At 37.3% G+C, this 20,933-nt stretch overlaps 1 protein-coding gene across 1 annotated transcript in view; it reads left to right on the forward strand.

Moving 5' to 3' along the window:
• Positions 1 to 20,933, forward strand: part of Heatr5b (HEAT repeat containing 5B) — a 74,317-nt gene that overhangs the window by 45,741 nt on the left and 7,643 nt on the right. The window contains exons 25-32 of the mRNA XM_013013520.1: positions 1,352 to 1,420; positions 5,743 to 5,922; positions 10,373 to 10,610; positions 11,604 to 11,855; positions 13,819 to 13,946; positions 17,418 to 17,562; positions 19,299 to 19,565; positions 20,311 to 20,535. Coding sequence (XP_012868974.1) covers positions 1,352 to 1,420; positions 5,743 to 5,922; positions 10,373 to 10,610; positions 11,604 to 11,855; positions 13,819 to 13,946; positions 17,418 to 17,562; positions 19,299 to 19,565; positions 20,311 to 20,535 — 1,504 coding nt within the window. The remainder of the gene's footprint in view (positions 1 to 1,351; positions 1,421 to 5,742; positions 5,923 to 10,372; positions 10,611 to 11,603; positions 11,856 to 13,818; positions 13,947 to 17,417; positions 17,563 to 19,298; positions 19,566 to 20,310; positions 20,536 to 20,933) is intronic.

The following is a 20,933-nucleotide window of genomic DNA, read 5'->3' on the forward strand; positions in this document are numbered from 1 at the left end:
TGATGGGGTTTTTTTAAGCCTTTCTTTAGAAATCATTTCAAATTTATACAAAACATGCATGAATAATCAAAAGTTATTTTATACCTTTTATTCCTATTTACCAATTGATTTTGTATTGCTTGATTGTTGGTTCTGTCCTTTCTCTTCTTTTTCCTTACTCTTTCTACATCTGTACAATTGTTTTCTAAAAATTTTAAATCATGTACTTTTGTCCTTGAATGCTGATTTGTATTCCAGAGAACAAGAACATTGGAACATTGTCTTACATTACCAAAGAACAGTTATTAACCTCAGGAAATGTTTATTATTTTTATTAAATCTATTCCAGTTTTGTTTTTCGTGAACCCAAAGATCTTTCATACTATTTTTTTCTCCTCTAGTACCAGCTCATCTATTGTGTTTAGTTACCATGTGTCTTTAATCATAGAGATGGACTTTTGATCATTTCCACATTACTGTTTTTTGAATAAGTTTATTTTTTATTATAAAGTTGATGTACAGAGGGGTTACCATTATATAAGTCAGATAATGAATAATATGCCTTAGTGACTAGGTATAAGAACAGGAATACCCACTTATGAGATGGCCATATTTAGTTTCTTTATTCAGTTCATACATAGTAAACCTCATATATATCTTACAATTTATGACTGACATTAGCTTATTTAAAACTTAAGTTTATATCTGTTATTTATATGACAGTAATACCTAAGTTAACACATTTTAGCATCTTTTTAAAGCATATCTTTATTAGAAATGAAGTTATCTTGAAGGTCTTTTCATTTAAGTAATGAGTTTGTATATGTGAGATTTATCCATAAAATATATAAATGACATTAGAAACATTTTTAGATAAAGTACTTTATACACATGAAAATAGAATATAGAATTCCCTGAAAATTGTAAAAAAAAAATGGGATATAAGAAAGAGTAAGAAGGGTTAAATTTGATCAAAGTATATTACATGTATGCATGGAAATATTATAGCCAAACTCCTTTGTACAGTTAACATATACTAATTAAAATAAACAAAAATGAAAATGTAGATGTTGGAAGGGATATCCTTAACAAAATAGCTATTTTTAGTTATCTCTGGCAACCTGTGACTGTAAGACTATCCTGTTTACTATTAAACAAAAACAAGAGAAATGTAAGCAAGATGTAGGATTCCTATATATCTGACATTATAACCTAGAAAGCAAAGACAAGTGGTATAGTTGAATTTCTTAGAAGTAAAAATAGGTAAGAGAGAAGGGGCAAGTGAGTGTTGTGTGTTCTCATCTCCCCTGACACAGAGGCTTTGTGCTTTCTACTTACCTCTACAAACAAAGTGCTTCATTTATTATTGTAGGTGGGAGCTGCTCTAAGACCAGCATTTTCACAAGATACTCCATCAGATATAATAGCAAAAGCTTGCCAGGTAAGAGGCTTTCTGTTGTTTTCTATAGATTTTTTGATATCTTAGGATTTCTCTTCAAGAAAGAAGAGAGTCAGCCTCCTGAGAGTTTATACTGAATGGAATCCATTCATATCACATTTTTGAAATTCTAGAGATGGACAGATTAGTGGTTGCCCAGAATTAGAGAAAAGGAAGGAAAAATTAAGCTGAGTATGGTTATCAGGAGCAATGTCGGAGTGCTTTTGGTTTTGAAGCTAATTAGTAAAGAAAAAAGCTGGAAGTGGCACTGTGGCTCAAGTGGTAGAACACGCTAGCCTTGAGCTGAAGAGCTGAGCAACAGCGGCCAGGCCTAGAGTTCAGGCCCCACAACTGGTCCCCCCCCCCCACATACACACCAAAAAAAAAAATCAGTCCTCTAAATAACATGATGATGTTTTCACTGCGTAGTCTTTAAGCAGACAAAATCTCCTACAAAGTTACTTATTATTAGAATTTCATCTTGGTGAGGTAATTTTTTTTGTTTTTTTTTTCAGTTGTGGGGCCTGAACTCTGGGCCTGGGCTCTGTCCCTCAGCTCTTCATCTCAAGGCTAGCTCTCTACCACTTGAGCCACAGTACCACTTCTGGCTTTTTTGGCTTATGTGGTGCTGAGGAATCGAACTCAGGGCCTCATGCATGCAAGGCAAGCGCTCTACCACTGAGCCACCTTCCCAGCCCCTAGAATTTCATCTTATACATTAGTAGTATGAAAATTTTCTGTCATTCAGTTTTCCTTAAAATTTGTATTTATTGTGTGGTGCTAGCTGCTTTTTCTACAGAAACTTCTTTCCTAGTGGCAGGTTTAAATTTATGACCTTCTACCAGAAACTGAGTGGCTCACGTCTGTAATTAATCCTAGCTATTCAGGAGGCTGAAATCTGAGGATCTCAGCTTGAAGCCAGCTGGGTCAAGAAAGTCTATGAGACTCTTATCTTCCAGAAATGAAGCTGTGGCACAAGTGATAGAGCCTTGAGCAAAAGAGTTCAGGGACAGTGCCCAGGCCCTAAGCAAGCCCAGGACTGGCGTGTGTGTGTGCGCGTGCACACGTGTGCGCACGCGCACACACACACAAATTATGACTTCTACTCCTGTTATGCAAGGCAGATGGGGCAGTGGGTTGCTTTAGGGCAAGAAGGAATTGCCTTACAAGGTATCCCAGCTTGTTTGTGGTCATAAATGTCACCTTCAAACAACTTAAAATCAAAGTAATTCTTATTTTTAAAAATAATTTTTATTGAGATTGATTACATAAATTTCAAAAATTTCACCGTATTATAGGATAGTGACAACTTAGTTAAAGTCACAAACACATTTTAACCTTCACAAGGCAAATTGTCATTATCTTGGTCTATAAAGTTTGTGAATTCTATGAGAATTCTATGACAGTACAACTATTTCTTCCATATAGAAAGTAATTCTTCTTATAGATCTTCAAATATAGTGTAACTAGAAACAGTAATCAATGGGTTAGCAAAAAATAATTTAAAATAAGATCAGAATCAAACAGTACATTCTTAAATATTTCATTTCAAGTTAAAATTTATGCATTTTGCTAACCCTTTGGTGGAAGGCAAAGATCATTTCTCTGGATATAATTTTGCTGATTTAGTGTTACACTGTCTTTTTTCATATACCAAGTCTGGATTGCACTATCTGCAATTTCTAGTTAAAAATTTCTTTAAAGCAGAGAAAGTACTTAATATTTTTGAAAGATTAGCTTAATGCCAAGTTCAGAATCTATACAACTGTTCTCAAATTTAGTTATGTTTCTACCAAATTTCACAGAAATATTATCAAACTGTTCAGTAGATTAATTTTAATTTCCATAAGAATCACAGTTCTAGCAGGGCGCCGGTGGCTCATGCATGTAATCCTAGCTACTGAGGAGGCTGAGATCTGAGGATCGCAGTTCAAAGCCAGCCTGGGTAGGAAAGTCTGTGAAACTCTATCTCCAATAAACCACCAGAAAACCGGAAGTGGTGCTGTGGCTCAAATGGTAGAGCGCTAGCCTCGAGCTGAAGAGCACAGGGACAGCTCCCAAGCCCAGAGTTCAAGCCCCACAACGGACGGGGACACACACACACACACACACACACACACACAAGAATCACAGTTCTTTCTTTTCATAGTCATATTTGATATTTCATCTTGAATTTCACTATATTTTCGGCATATATTGACTAATGTTTTATTTTGCCAATGGTTTGTCCTTAATATAGTTTGTGTCTTTATTTTATTAAATGTAATTGTGAATACTTTAGGCTGAGTACTAGCAATCCTAGCTACTCAGAAAGCTGAGGTCTGAGTATTGCATTAAATCTCCAGTTAACCACAAAAAGTTGGAAATGAAGCTGTGGCTTGATTGTCAGCCTTGAGAAAAAAAAGCTCAGAGACAGTGCCCAGGCCCAGAGTTCAAGCTTTGGGATTGGCATGTACATGCAGATGCACGTACACGCACGTGTGCACGCACACGAAATTGTGAGATAATAAAATTGTGTGAATACTTATTCTTGACTTCTTTTTTAAAGTTTTAAGTATTGAAGTCCATTAGCAATTTTTTGAAAGCCAAAAGCTTTTTGATTTCACAATAAGATCTGAGAAGTCTTGTTCTCATTGGCTCCTGAAGTCGGATTACAGTATTGATTAATGTCTCTGAGGATAATTCCTTATATATCTCTTTGCAAAATACCAATGTGTTAATTATTAGGTGATCCCACCATGTGACTTTTTAAGTATATTCCCTAGTGAGGCTCATGTACCCTGTTACCTTTTACCCAAAATTGGGAGACATATCTTGACCTACGGATTTCAGATAAGAAAGTAAGGACTTGTAATCACTCTTGACCTAACTGACTTTATCAGAAACTCAATGTCTTCCCACGTGAAATTCTTGCCTGGGTCTAATATCACTGTGCTTGCCTGATTTTCCTTTGCTTTAGGGGTTTCAGTTTCTCTGTTTATGCTTGTTCCAGTTGTCCCTTAAATATAACCATTTCCCTATGCTTTGGCTTTTAAAAGGTTTAAAAAGAGACTGCTATCTTAATTTTTTTAAGAGACTCCTATCTTAAGAATATTTACCCAGTAGTAGTACATTAGTTATTGTCTTTGTGTGGAAATTCCTAAGTTTATTTATTTACCCTTGAACTTGTTTCTAAAATCCAGACCCAAATTTCCAACTGCCTGCTGAATGTCTATCCACACATTTTTTTAGTGGCATTTAGAACTCAGCCTGTAAAAACATTTGGAACCAAAATCATGGTAACTTATTGTCTCCATTAAACTTTCCCATTTTCCTGAATTAGATTTTTTACACAGTAGTGTCACTGCTTCCATTCATCCACATTCAAAGCTTTGACAGTCGAAAGCTGACAGTCATTGATTCTTCACATTTTGCATCAACCTTGCCCTATCCCTAGATATGTCTCATTGGATTTTAGATCCTGTGAATTTTTTTTTGCTTTCAAGATCAGAATGAAATCTGAACTCAGTTTATGTGAAATACAAAGTTTATATATCTGATAACAACTTACTTTCCTAATCACCATTTCTTCCACCTATAAACTCCCTTGTGTCTGTATATACAAATCATCCTGATTCCTAAAAATTTCTATTTTTTTCTCTCTGCTCTTTCTTTGTCATGTCACAGTCATAAAATATTCTCATACATTCATTCAATCTGCACTTTCTTTCTTTTTTTTTTTTTTGTCGGCCGTGGGGCTTGAACTCTGGGCCTAGGCCCTGTCCCTCAGCTCTTCAGCTCAAGGTGAGCGCTCTACCACTTGAGCTACAGCGCCACTTCCGGTTTTTTTTTTTCTGGTGGTTTATTGGAGATAGGAGTCTCACGGTCTTTCTTGCCCGGGCTGGCTTTGAACTGCGATCCTCAGATCTCAGCCTCCTGAGTAGCTAGGATTACAGGCGTGAGCCACCAGCGCCCGGCTCAATCTGCACTTTCTTTAAAACAAAAAACTCAATAGCTTGCATAACCTTTTGCCTGTGGTAAATAGACATTTTGTTGAAGTATTATTTAAGACTTAACTATGTTGGGTAGAAAACCAGTTCTGTTAAAATTTTTATTAATCAGTGGAAACACTAAATAAATACTACTTTACTTTCTTCATAGGAGTACAATAAAATCTATGCTTACTATTGGTTTGTCATAAAAAATAATGTAAAGATAGCATTGGGTAGATTTTTTTTGTTCTGTTTTGATATTTTCCCTCAGGAAAGAGAACAATATTTATTACATTCTCTTCCATGAAATGTTAGTTTCTTTTATAAAAATTCAAACATGTTTTCCCTGGCTAGGTATGCAGCACATGGATTGGCAGTGGAGTTGTCAGTGATCTCAATGATCTCCGTCGAGTACATAATCTGCTTGTTTCTTCTCTGGATAAAGTTCAGGCTGGAAAAGGTTCTTCCAGCCAACTATACCGAGAGAGTGCCACAACCATGGAAAAACTAGCTGTTCTCAAAGCGTGGGCAGAGGTAAGCATGCCTCTCTTGTCAATAAAAAAAAAATCATTACCCTTTTCCTATTGATAAATTATGTTTGGTTTTTAAAAGCTGACCCTTGACTTTTTGAAAATCTGTTGATCATATTTTTGTGTTCTTTTTGTTTTTTTTCTCTTAAACTTTTTGAGGAAGGACTCTCCTTACTTCATATAAGGAAATTAGGCAAAGAAAAGCCAAATTATGAATAATAGAAAATAAGTTATGCTATTACTCTTTCATTTGATTACATTTCAGGAGACTGGCCAGCTTGACTTATCGGCTGCAAGAGTTTTGATTGTTGGATTATTATGTTTTTTTGAGATATCGTTATACTACATAATCTAGAAAAGCCTTAGATTCTACTCCTACCTATGTCTCCCAAGTGCTAGGAATATGGTCATGCACCACCATGCCCAGCCAAATTATTTTTAATACCTGGTTTTACCTCTTTCATTTTCATAGTCACATATGTTGTTTAATATATAACTAGCAGAAGGAATTCTACCACTTGCTTTTGAATTCTTATCATTTGCCCTCCTGTATTTGAAGTAACTGATTCCTCCTTTGCCAGCCCAGCCCATCCTTACTTCCCTGTTTACCTAGTATCAGCAGCCTCTGACCACTGAATAGCAATTGTTGGCGTGCAGTAGGCAGATGATATAGTTTAGATAAACAATTGCTGGGGCTTGAGTTTCTTTTCTTCACAGGAAGAAAAGAAAAATGTAGAGCTCAATAAGCTACCTTAGAACTTAATTTTCTCTAAATTTTACACTAAGAGCAAGCTGTCTTTCAAATAGAGTATCTCTTTCTTAATACCTGCATTTTAGATTGAAATTTACTCCTCATTTTTTTCTCTGTAGCTGACTTAGTTTTTGTTAAAAACAAAAAAAAAACAATTTCATAGTTATCCTTAGTCCCCCAGCATTCCTAATTAATATTCCCAAATGTAGAGACTAAGATGTGTTTTCACGATTATATAAGACATTTTTCAATTAGCTTGTTGTTTATTTTTTTGTTGTTGTTGGTCATGGGGCTTTAACTCTGGGCCTGGGCACTGTCCCTGAGCTCTTCTGCTCAAAATGAGTGCTCTACCACTTGAGCCACAGTGCCATTTCTGGTTTTCTGGTGGCTAATTGGAGATAAGAGTCTCTTGGACTTTCCTGCCCAGGCTGGCTTTGAATCATGAACCTCAGATCTCAGCCTCCTGGGTAGCTAGGATTATAGGCATGAGCCACTAGTGCCTGGCAATGAACTGGTTCTTTACTCCTATAATGTGCTAAATTCACTTACAAGGAAGTTTGGCATAGATCAGTATAAAAGGCATTAAATACTAAGTGAGAGGCCCCAGAAAACATTGGATCTTTAGGGTGTACCATTTGTGAACCCTTATGAATGGTACTGCCTCCTGTTTTTATTTTTATTTATATATATTTTTTTGGGGGGTCTGGTCGTGGGGCCTGAACTCTGGGCCTGGGCGCTGTCCCTCAGCTCTTCAGCTCAAGGCTAGCACTCTACCACTAGAGCCAGAGCGCTATTTCCGACTTTTTTCTTTTTTTGCTTATGTGGTGCTGAGGAATCGAACCCAGGGCCTTGAGCATGCAAGGCAAGCGCTCTACCACTGAGCCACCTTCCCAGCCCTGCCTCCTGTTTTTAGAACTTTGGTTTGTACATATGCCTTAACTAGTTCCTTTTCCTCAAACCTCACGCAATAACTAATTCTTATTTAACTTCATTAATAGTTTTGAATTAACACCATTTTTTTTTGTTTTGCTATACTGAGGCTTGAACTCATGGCCTCCTGCTTGTTTGACTTGCGCTTGCTCTTGACTATTGCTCTACGACTTGAACCATGCCTTTTAGCTTTGCTTTTTGCCAGTTATTGGGGATGGAATGCTGTGAACTTTTCTGCTTAAGCCAACTTTGAATCATGATCCTTCAGATTTCAGCCTCCTGAGTAAGATTATCAGAGTCAGCCATCAGTGCTCAGCTTTACAGTTATGTCTTGATGATATAAACATCTGTGCTTGACTTAGTATTGGTGTGATACCTTTGAAGTACCAGCTACTTAGGATGAAGCAGGAGGATTGCTTGAATCCATGAGTTTGAAGCCAGCCTGAGCAATATAGTAAGACCTTGATTCATTTATAAAATAAAATCTAGCTGGGCACCAGTGGCTCACACCTACTTAGGAGGCTGAGATCTGAGGATCATAGTTAGAAGCCAGCACAAGTATGAAAGCCCATGAAACATTTATCTCCAATTAACTATGTAAAAAACCAGAAGTAGAGTTGCGGCTCAAAGTGGTAGAGCCTTAAGCAAAAAAGCTCTTAACCTGGCACCAGTGGTGCATGCATGTAATCCTAGCTACTAAGGAGGCTGAGATCTGAGGATCAGATTTAAAGCCAGCCTGGAAAGGAAAGTGTGTAAGATTCTTATCTCCAAGAAAAACTACTCAGAAAAAGCCAGAAGTAGTTCTGTGGCTGAAGTGGTAGAGCACTAGCCTTGAGCACAAAAGCTGAAGGGCAGCACTCAGACTGAGTTCAAGTCCCAGGAATGGAAAAAAAAAATCTCCATACAGCAAAAGTAGTACCAACAGAATGCAAGCATGGGAATTTGGATTTTCAGTCCTTTTTTACTCTTCTTTGACAATTTTTTTTTCTAACATAATTATTAAAATAGTAAGTTTTGTCAGGTGCCATTGGCTCAGGCCTGTAATCCTAGTTACTCAGGAGCCTGAGATCTGAGGATCACCTTTCAAAAGTCTGGGCAGGGAAGTGGCGCTGTAGCTGAAGTGGTAGAGCGCTCGCCTTGAGCTGAAGAGCTGAGGGACAGCGCCCAGGCCCAGAGTTCAAGCCCCATGGCCGACCAAAAAAAAAAAAAAGAAACAAAAAAAAGAAACAAAAGTCTGGGCAGGAAAGGCTATGAAACTCTTAATCTCCAATAAAAGCTACTCAGAAAAAGCTGGAAGAGGTGCTGTGGCTCAAGTAGTAGAGCTTAGCCTTGAGAACAGAGAGGCCTCAGGGACAAATCCCAGGTCCTGAGTTCAAGTCCCAGGACTGGCAAAAAAAAGTTTTAAATACATATATGTGACATTGAATTTCTTCAGTGACACCCCCCCTTTGTCCATTGCTCACCAAGTAATATCTTCAACTGCTTCACATCATGTGCTCAGGCTGAACTAAAAACTTGGAGCTTACTTAAAATGCTGTGTGCAGTTTCCTATTTTTGTGCTCTTGTACTTGCTGTTTCCTCTGCCTTCAATTCCTCTTTCCATCTTTACTGTGATCTAGTAAACTTTTGTTCTTAAAAACTCTACCTTGCCTTTCTCATACTCTCAAGGTTCAAATCTGTCCATGATTGGTGTTCCTCAAGATTCATTCATTCATTCACTTTGGAAACCCTCCTGTGTTCAGTTGGTGCCAGACACTGTTCCTAGCATTGGAGTATGTAGGGAAAATCATTAAAAACAAAGTTACAATTTCTGTTGTTTTAAGACAGGATCCTGCTTATGTGGCCTATGCTGACCTCAAGCTCATGGTCTTCCTGCCTTAACTTCCCAAATACTAGGATTGTAGGCCTACAACTCCAGACTAAGCTTGGAAACAAATTTTCAAGTTTCTTTCTCAGCATTTTTCTCACTCCCCTGTTTTGTGTTAGTCTGAGTTCATGGACAGCAAAAACTGTGATTATTTGTCCTTGTTTTATCAGTTCTGATTCAGTCTGAACAAAGAACAGTCTTTAAAATTATTCACTAGAGGACTGGGTACGGCAACACGTTTGTACTTGAAATCCCAGTTTAGGTGGAAGGGCAGTATTTTCAGTTCAAGCACAGTGTCAGCTGACTAGTTCAAAGACAACTGTGTTACATAGTGAGACTCTGTCTCCAAAGTTATGTTTTAGGTAGGTTGCTATTATATGTTGCTTTGGTTCAAAAACTAAAGAGAAAGGATACAAATGATACATGTGACTAGTAAGTTATATTCTCAGCTATCTGTTGTAATTGCTAGGTCACAAAATATCATTTAAGGGTTTAGGAAGATATTTATAGAATCCCCTCTAGGCACCTCCCTTTTCTCAGCCTTTTTCTTTGAATGCTGTCTGTGTCTAGTAAGTCTAGGAAAGTGGACACAGTAGACAGGAAGTTATCTATTGAGAAAAATAAGGAGCCTTTGTAAATGGAACACAGAAAGCCAGGACAACTCAGAGAAACCTACTCAAGAAACATGCTGAGAGGAATAGTCACCGTCAGATGGGTAAAAAAAAAAAAAGGTTTCTGAAACCAATAGAAGTACTCTTCTGTCATTTTTAGTAATTTATAAGGTTGCTTACTTTTTAGTATCTGTACAGGATTGCCTTTTATAATTCAGCTGTATCATTAATACAATTAAGTGATCTCATTTTTATCTCATGCCTTGTTATTTTCACCTCTTAAATATCTTATTAGGTGTATGTAGTTGCTATGAATATTAAAAAAGAAGCAGAGTCAAAACCCAAAAGAGCTATTAAAAGTACTGATGATGAGGATGATGACTATGGTACCATAGATGAGCTGCCACCGGACAGTTTAATAACCTTGGTACAACCTGAACTGCCAACACTCAGCCGCCTTTGGTTGGCGGCATTGAAAGACTATGCACTTTTGACTTTACCAGCTGAATTTTCTAGTCAGCTCCCCCCAGATGGTAAGTATTATAATCAATCAGGGTTTTGCTTTTATTGAGTTCAAAGTAATAATTAAACAACAACAGCAAAGGATTTGGGCTAGCATTGATAATAACAATTTTTTGGACTTAAACTTGACTGTTTCATTTAGAGGCAATCCTACATACTGAATTTGTCAATTCAGCATAGTATAGCAGAAAATTTTCCATTAAAGCAAAAATGTTAGCATGCTTATAGTAATAGCTGAGGGTATTCTTAACTATGGAGTTCTCCATAGTCAGTATATATAATCATGATAAAATAGTAACTGCTGTATATTGGTCATTGTATTTAATATAAATCCTAATCTAGCTATGAATTGTATTTCTCAAATCATTGCCAAATTGTACTTTTAGATTTCATTTTGATATCATAATGAACATTTTTCCTGTTTAGTAAAGGTATTAGTTTATGTTCAAAGAACTCATTTCTTTTTATCAGTTATTAATAACAATGATGGAATTCTCTCTTATTCTCCTTCCTTAATCCAATCCAACAGCAAAGAGAGAGGAGGAAATCCTGAATGTTGGTAGTAGAAATAGGATGGGGGGGGGGAGAATACCAAAGCAGATCAATACAGAGTCTTGATCATGGTAAGAAGAGAGGTGACAAAGAGGGACAACAGCAAAGGTAAAGGTAAGTATACTTAGTGGCACTAGCTATGTAAAGGCTGAGCTAGCATCAGTAAGGGAGAGACAAAGGCATTTCAGTTCAACAGCTGTGTAAAGTGATTGGTTTAGGAAGAAGTTCTTTGGCCACATTTCTTTTCGTTAAGAACAAGATAGTGGCTCAAGTGGTAGAGCGCTAGCCTTGAGCTGAAGAGCTGAGGGACAGCGCCCAAGCCCAGAGTTCAGGCCCCATGAACGGACCCAAAAAAGAACAAACAAAAAAACAAGAACAAGATAGATTTAATTGCTTATAATTGAGGAACACTTATAATAGAAAATACATTAATTGATTTGATTGTTTCACAGGTGGAGCATTTTATACTCCTGAGACAATTGATACAGCTAGACTTCACTACCGGAATTCCTGGGCCCCAATCCTGCATGCAGTGGCACTTTGGCTAAATAGCACAGGCTTTACATGTTCAGAGTCCACCGAAGCCTCGGTGTCTGGTTTACAAAAACGTCCTACAACTGTTAATTTAAACCAGGCCTCAGGAGCGATGACAAGTGCTAAATCCTTGCCAGAAATTAACAAAGACAGAATGCATCTGATTTTAGGTAAGGTGATATATGAATGTGTTTCAAGGAATGTTATTTCTGGCCAGGCACTAATGGCTCATGCGTTAAATCTTAGCTACTCAGGAGGCTGAGATTTTAGGATTAGGATTCAAAGCCAGCCTGGGCAGGAAAGTCCATGAGACCCTTATCTCCAATTGACCACCAGAAAACCAGAAGTGGTGCTGTGGCTCAAGTGGTAGAGTGTTATGTTTGAGCTGAATTGCATAGGGATAGCACCTGGGCCCAGAGTTCATGCCCCACGACTGACAAAAAAAACAAACAAACAAGATAAGTTACTTCTGAAGATTCCTATCTTTAATTTTAATGCAAGGGAAAAATTTTGTATAGCATAACTCAGAATAACCAAAGGATTTTTCTGCTCAATTTACAGTTAACTGGATTTTTTGTTGTTGTTGTTTTTTTGGTCTGTTGTGGGGCTTGAACTCCTGGGCCCTGTCCCTCAGCTCTTCAGCTCAAGGTGAGTACTCTACCACTTGAGCCACAGTGCCGCTTCTGATTTTCGAGTGGTTTATTGGAGATCAGAATCTCACAGACTTTCCTGCCCGGTCTGGCTTTGAACCATGATCCTCAGATCTCAGCCTCCTGAGTAGCTAGGATTACAGGTGTGAGCTACCAGCCTAACTGGATTTTTTACCTAAAAGTTAAATAATTTAAAACTACTCTTAAAAGTTATAGCTTTCAGCCGGGCACCAGTAGCTCACCCCTGTAATATATATCTGTCATTTTCACTCATAGGGCAGTATTGAATAATTTTCGGGATAAAACTCATAAGCATATTTTTTATTCAAAAAGTTTTCTTTATACTAGGCATGTGACAGATTGTCCTATGAAGAAAAGAAGTTTAATTTAAATCAATTCTAATGTATTATTGCTTTCTAGGTGCTTCTTTTTTAACATTTAAGAATTTACATATTCTGATGGTCTGGGAAGGTGGCTCAGTGGTAGAGTGCTTGCCTTGCATGCATGAGGCCCTGGGTTCGATTCCTCAGCACCACATAAGCAGGAAAAAAAAGCCAGAAGTGGCATTGTGGATCAAGTGGTAGAGTGCTAGCCTTGAGCTGAAGAGCTGAGGGACAGCACCCTGGCCCAGAGTTCAGGTCCATGACCGGACCCCCCCAAAAAAAAATTTACATATTCTAAAGAACAGTGATTTCATATTTTCTAGGGGTGAAAGGAACACAATTTGTTAAATGTAATTATAAAATTCATCAACAGGGCATGGGTGGCTCACGCCTATAATCTTAGCTACTCAGGAGGCTGTGATCTGAGTGTTACAGTTCAAAGCCAGCCCAGGCAAGAAAGTCCATGACACTCTTATCTCCAGTAAACGACTAGAAAACCAGAAGTGGCACTGTGGCTCAAGTGGTAGAGCTCTTGCCTTTACCTGAAGAGCATAGGGACAGGGCCCAAGCCCAGAGTTCAAGCCCCACAAAAACAAAACAACAAAAATTCATCAGTAGATATGATAAATGAAAACATGAAAAACTTTTAAAATCTTAGCCTTGTACTCATTAAGAGTAGGTTGTATTGTACCCAGCACATCCACTGAGCTTGTATCACTTGACATTTTAAAATTTCAAATTTATACAAAGCTGTTTGACAGCTATTTGGCAAAAAGTAATATAATGTTCATAAATGTATTCTTAATGTACTGTAATTTTTAAAGTCCTAAAATTAGAAAAGTGGATCTTCATAATCATCCTAATATGGCATGCGAAATCCTCCCCCCCATACTTAATTTAAAATATTATCTAATTGCAAAGTTACAATCTTATGTTGAGTTTGGCTGCTTTGCTTAGAAACCATTTTTAACTCCAAATAATTAAAAAATACAAATTACAGTAATCTGAAAAAATTAGCTAAAAGTAGATATTAAATGGGGTATAAAAGTTAATAAAGTATTTCATGTTAAAGACCCATGTTTTTATTTTATGCATTTCAGGTGTGAGTATACAGTTTCTTTGTTCCCCTAGACCTGAGGAGCCTGTTGAGCATGTTACAGCATGCCTGCAGGCCCTACATACTTTGCTAGACTCTCCTTATGCACGAGTCCATATTGCAGAAGATCAGGTAAAGTGTGTTTAATTACAATAGATAATGCTTTGCATTGTCTCACTCATATTACCTTAGGATAATTGTATTACATAGGAAATAAATATTACATATTAGTAACAGTATTATATGTAACATTTAGTGATAATATTTAATAAACATTAAAGGATTTTTTTTCTTTTTTTTTAATAAGGTATTGGGGTTTTAACTCATGCCCGAACACTCTACCATTTAAACCATGTCACTTACCCTTTTGGTTTTATTTTTCAGCAAGGTTTCTTTTTTTGTTTTTTGTTTTTTTTGCCATTCCTGGGGCTTGAACTCAGGGTCTGAGCACTGTCCCTGAGCTTCTTTTGCTCAAGGCTAGCATTCTACCTCTTGAGCCACAGCACCACTTCTGGCTTTTTCTGTTTATGTGGTACTGAGGAATTGAACCCAGGGCTTCATGCATGGAAGGCAAGCACTCTACCACAAAGCCATAGTCCAAACCCTATCAGCAAAGGTTTACACTTCTATATGCCTCAGCTCATGAGGCTCCTACCACTGCCTCCCACATAGCCAGTATTTTAGCCATATTCTTCCGCATTCAGCTTATTTGTTCAAATAGGCTCTCACTAACTTTTTGCCTGGACTGGTTTCAAATCACAATCTTCACATGTTTGCCTCCTGAGGAGCTTAGATTACCACGTTCACTGAGCACTATATTGACTCATAGATGTCCAGGCAGAGCTAGATTAGAGATAAACTGTTATACCTTTGCCATCAGTAATCAAATAAAACTAAAAATTTAAGAGATGCCTTTAGGTAAATTCTACTAATAGTGTGTCAAAGTAATTTATAAGGCTATTATATAAATCATGCCACTTTAAAGTGTTTGATTAAGTATTACCTACCATATAGTGAATTTTTATTTTGCACTGGCTCAAATACTCACTTAAAGCTTAATGAGCTTTTCTGACTTTTGTAGGGAATATTTACAGAAACAAACAGGAATTCCTTTCCTTTTGATACCACTCTACCAAATGATATCACTTGGTATATTTTCCTGTAAAACACAAGTAGATAAAATACTGAGTTGTCATATGAAACTAAGTTGGCATATGATGCTGCCTAAAAATAAAACATATAATGTGATTATAAAGTTTACTTACTGATTAACTCTTGTTTGCACCCTAGCCTTGTAGCTTTAACTGTGCCTCAACTAAACTACAGATTAAAATGAGCTGGTGCTAGTAGCTCACAGCTGCAATCCTAGCTGCTCAGGAGGCTGTGGTCTGGGGAATCGTAGTTCAAAACCAGCCTGGGCAAGAAAGTCCACAAGACTGTTTCCAGTTAGCCGGCAAAACTGTTTAGACTGGAAGTCAGGCCTAAGTGGTAGAGCTCCAGCTATTAACAAAAAAGCTGATTGAGATTGTGAGGCTCTGAGTTCAGGCCCATGAAGGGAAGGGAGGCAGAGAAGAAGGAAAAGAAAGGAGGGGAGGGGAGGGGAGGGAAGGGGAGAATATGAATTCTTAGGATTGTTTTTAAATTAATATAAGATTTAAGGGCTGGGAAGGTGACTCAGTGGTAGAGTGCTTGCCTTACATGCATGAGGCCTTGGGTTCAATTCCTAAGTACCACATAAGCAGAAAAAAATCAGAAATGGTGCTGTGGCTCAAGTGATAGAGCGCTAGCCTTGAGCTAAAGAGCTGAGGGACAGTGCCCAGGCCCAGAGATAAGGCCCCATGACCAGCAAAAAAAAAAAAAAAAAGTAAAAACAAATAAGATTTAGGCTGAAAAGGTACTATAGTATTTAAACTCAACTATTTATACTATTGCATCTAGCTAGCTATTTGGGGGGCTTAGTAATATAATAGTTTAAAATGGGGAAAATAGATACCTTTTTTAGTTGGATCCTATAATTCTAGCATTGTGAAAATATGCTGACTCCTACTGTAATCATTTACCCATCTGCTTTTACTCTGTGCCTTTTCTACTTCAGACACATTTTAAGGTCACACATTTCAAGCATTATTTTCTAGCCCCTGTATTAGTGTGACTTGTGCTGTGTTTTATATGTGTAAGCATACCTTGAAAATAGAGGGGAAGTACCAACAGAGTAAAGGATGACTTATTAAAGTATATATACCATATATATATCGTATATTTATATGGTATATATATATATAGTGTGTGTGCATGCACACACGTGTTTGTGTATACATATATGTATATGTGTATGTCAGTGCTGCGGTTATAATGTAGAGCCTTGGGCTCATTATGCAAATCCTCTACCTCTTGAGCTGTACCCCAACCTAATCAAGTCTTGGGACTTACAAAAAGGATACGGTTTCCTCTGAGAAAGATCAACACAAACACAAAAACTAGAGTGTGGAAGAGATCATGACAAGTACATGCTGATATTAGAACAGGTAGGGGCTGTTAGATGAACCTAGACAACTGAGTAAAGACCAAATCATGAAGATTTCTTTAGGGCATGTGAAAAAATTTGAACTTTAGCATAAAAAATGATCTTAAAATGTTTAGAAGGGCCCAAGTATCAGTGACTCACCTCACATCTATAATCCTAGCTACTCAGGAGATTGAGATTGGAGGATCATAGATCAAAGCCAATCAGGGCAAGAAAGTCCTTGAGACTCTTATCTCCAAGTAACTATTGGACTTGGAGCTGTGCCTCAAGTGGTAGAGCCCTAACCTTGAGCACAAAAGATCAAGGACAGAGCCCAGACCCTGGGTACTAGGATGAGCACATGCACACACACACATACACACAAATGTATAGAGGAATGGCATAATAAATTTTATAAAGAACAAGGGAATGGGTAACATTTTCTAAAAAGAAATGTAGTCTTTACTTGACTTTGAAACTTGGGCCCTCTTGTACATCATCTATATAATAACATTGAATCAATGGCAGAGGGCTAAGGGTGAAGAACACAGGGCTAGGGAAAGACAGACTGCTCAAGGCCCTATATTTGATTCCCAGCACCACAAAAAATAAATAATAAAAATAGATACAGAAGGACAAAAATATCAACCTTGTGGAGGCTAGTTGTGAGGCTTTTTCCATCATTTCAGAGAAATAGAAGTATACTAAGCTAAAAAAAAAGTAAATAAAGAAGAAAAAAGGCCAAGATAGAAGGATAAATAACACTAAGGTTTGATAAGGAGAGATGGTTCAAGAAGTAGGAGGGAAATTATCAAAGGATACCATGAGCTCAAATATTTCTTATCAATGAGAGAATGATTACCTTTGAATAGGAAACTTATTTAAATATGTAAATTATAAAATTCTTCAGCTATTTGGACTTTGAAATTTTATTAGGATAATATGTGACCATTTTGCATAATGTCAGTTTTTATACTGTCTTATATATTACTTTTTGTTATAAAGTGTTTTTTACCAGTATATTTTCTCACATCTTAATACTATACATTTGTCTTTTGAATTTAAAATTAATTAAATGTATCTGTATTGGTTTATAATAGCTTATTGGTGTTGAGTTGCTGAGTGTCTTGCATCGCCTCCTGCTGACCTGGAACCCACCTTCCATACAGCTGTTGGTGACTGGAGTGGTACAGCAGATAGTGAGAGCTGCTCAAGATTATTTGCAGGAAAAACAAAACACTCTAAGTAAGCACTGGAAATTACACTAACTTGAAGTAATTCTTATTTGTATTTTAATCTCCTAAATAGTAATTCGAGGATGTTTTTAAAGAATATAATTGGAGCCAGGCACTGGTGGCTCACACTGGTAATCATAGCTACTCAGGAGGCTGAGATCTGAGGACTGCAGTTCAAAGCCAGGTTCAAAGCCAGCCCGGGCAGGAAAGTCCATGAGACTCTTATCTCCAATAAACCACCAGAAAACCAGAAGTGGTGCTGTGGCTCAAGTGGTAGAGTGCTTGCCTTGAGCTGAAGAGTTCAGGGACAGTGCCCAAGCCCAGAGTTCAACCCCATGGCCAACAAGAAGAGCTACCATTTCTGCAGCTCATATAGTAGGCACTCTGCTGGAATATAATTGGAAGCCAGATGCCAATGGCTCATGCCTGTGATCCTAGTTACTCAAGAGTCTGAGATCTGGGAATCCTCAGTTCAAAGCTGCCAGCTTGGGCAAGAAAGTCTGAGATTCTTATCTCCAATTAACTACCAAAAGCCAGGTATAGAGCTACGCTTCAAAGTGGTAGAGCACTATTCTTCAGCACAATGGTTCAAGGATAGCTCCTATGCCCTGAGTTCAAGCCCCAGGACTAGCAAAGAAAAAAATATAGATATAAATATATAATACATGTATAATATGTATATATATACATGTATATATATACATATATATATCGGATGGGAGAATGATCTGGCTGTGGCATGTGTCACCCAATTGATTGCCAGAGTTGATTTGGCTGTTTTGGCTGGCAAAGTGGGTGTCCCCTTTCTCCCTCACCATTCCACATGCTTCCATTGGTCAAAGAGAACAACTTTTCCAATAGAGGAATGGGTCTTGGATCAAGACCCATGTATATATATACATGGGTCTTGATATATATATATATATATATATATATATATATATATATATATATATAAATAGCTGTGCTTTCTGCTAGAAACTCCAAACAAGCTCTCAAGAATAAATTACACATTGAAGATTTAGAAATGATTTGCTATCACTAGAGGACCACCAAGAGTACTTGCCTTGCATGCATGAGGCCCTGGGTTTGATTCCTCAGCACTACATAAGAAAAAGCCAGAAGTGGCGCTGTGGCTCAAGTGGTAGAGCTCTAGCCTTGAGCTGAAAGAGCTGAGGAATAATGCCCAGGCTCCAGAGTTCACACCCCACAACCAAAAAAAAAGTCAATTTCAAGGCACACTGGTGTTTCATACCTATAATCCTAACTACTTAAAAGGCTGAGGATCACAGTTCGAAGCCAGCCAGGGGAGGAAAATCATGAGACTCTTATTTCCAGTTATTCACAGGAAAAGCTGGAATAGCGCTGTGGCCCAAGTGGTAAGTACTAGCTTTGAGCAAAAAGGGGCTCAGGGACAGTGCCCAGACTTCAAGTCCCAGGACCAGCAAAAAAAAAGAAGAAAAAATTCATTTTATCTCTTCAACTTAGCATGTATTATTCTCAATATGCAATACATACTTAACAAAATAATAATGATTCCTAAGTAAAAAATTAACTATCTGCTGCTTGGAAGAACAGGTCAAGACACAAGACTCCGGCTAGGCAGACAAGTATGCTGACAAAGACATGCAGCATCAGTGAGACAGTTACTTGTAAGGTCTTGTGAAGTGGTTGCATAAATATATGTACAGTGCTGTTTATAGACTATTTTTTTCTGGATTTTCACCAAATTATCTCTTCCTTAAGATGAAGATGACATGGAAAAAGAGTCCTGTACTGTTTTAGGAGAAGGAGGTGACAGTGGTGGCCTCATTCCTGGACAGTCTCTTGTGTTTGCAACTATGGAGCTGCTGATGTTCATTTTAGTACGGCATATGCCACACCTGAGTACCAAAATGTCAGATTCTCCAAGTCACATAGCCACTAAAACTCGGCTTTCAGAAGAAAGTGCTCGTTTGGTGGCAGCTACAGTGACCATTCTGTCCGATTTGCCATCTCTTTGTTCACCTGCTGGTAAAGTATTGATCGGTATTTGAAAATGCATTATATTATAGTAGACAAAGATGAACTTGCATTGCACTTAAACACTTACGATTTTATTTTCCTCTTAAGTCTCAAGTGTAAAATGAGAAGACTGGTCTCTCTTAGAGTTTGTTTACCCGTTAAGGTTAAAGATTATAAAGATTCAAAACCTAAGGTAGTCTTTTCAAATAGTGTTTAAAGAAGAGGAAGAATTATAGCCATAGGAAAGACACTGAAAGTCAACACCTGGGCATAAGGTGGAATTGTAGACTCTTTGTTTCCTAAGCTGGTTGCCATTCATGAGAAAAATGTAAAAATTAAAGAATGACAGAGGAGAGTGATAGCCAATGTTTAGGAATATCTAAAGGAATTATAGCTAACAAAGATAAGAACTATCTATAGATATGTATCCAAAGAATTATTCTATGGAAGTGGACTATCCTGGGCTTAATGCACACTTCTTAGATTCTTTTTCAAATGTTGTATTAGTAATAGGTGAATTTTGTATAAAAACAAGGAGAAAAATTTTAAACCACAATCCCCAGGTGTAGTGTGACCTGTGCCTATAGGCATTGCTTGAGCCCAGAAGTTTAAGGCAAGCCTGAACAACATGGTGAACCTCCATGGGAGGTTGGAGAGACATAATCAGTTGTAAAAAATTTAATTTTTTTATATAATGGAAAGTAATATGGAGCTAAAATAGTTATGAAGTAATCTTATTTTCTTTTTATTTTAGGATGTATGACAATCCTGCCCACTATTCTCTTCTTAATTGCAAGAATTTTGAAAGATACAGCAATAAAATCTGCAGATAATCAAGTTCCTCCACCAGTCAGTGCCACTCTTCAAGGGATTAAAAGTATTGTGACACTTTCAATTGTCAAAACCAAGGAAACTCAAAAACAATGGACAGCTCTAATTCGTAGCACTCTTGCATACATCCTGGAATATTCTCAACCAGGTAACCTATTAGAGTTTTAAATTTTACCCTACTAAGATAGCCAGCCCATGATAAACTTATTGAATAACTTTATCAGAAATCTGCTGTATAGCATTGAATTAACTCAGAATAGTACTTTAAGGGATTTTCAGATTTGAAATTTAATACTTCTTTATGAACTATCAACTCTTAATACCCTTGTCTTATAACTTAAGTATATTTTGGGAATAAAAAAATATACAATATATACTCAGAATTCACATGTATTAATATATTTACATTTACTTCAAGCTGTTTTGTTCAGGAAATCATAGTACTTGTCCATTATCCTAGGGTACCTGCAATGAAACTATAATCTTGACATTGAAATGGTTTGTTCTAGGAATGTCCATATATAAATGAGTATATTTCTTTTTTTT

The sequence above is a fragment of the Dipodomys ordii genome, unplaced genomic scaffold, assembly GCF_000151885.1.
Source record: "Dipodomys ordii isolate 6190 unplaced genomic scaffold, Dord_2.0 Scaffold20, whole genome shotgun sequence".
NCBI classification, from domain to species: domain Eukaryota; kingdom Metazoa; phylum Chordata; class Mammalia; order Rodentia; family Heteromyidae; genus Dipodomys; species Dipodomys ordii.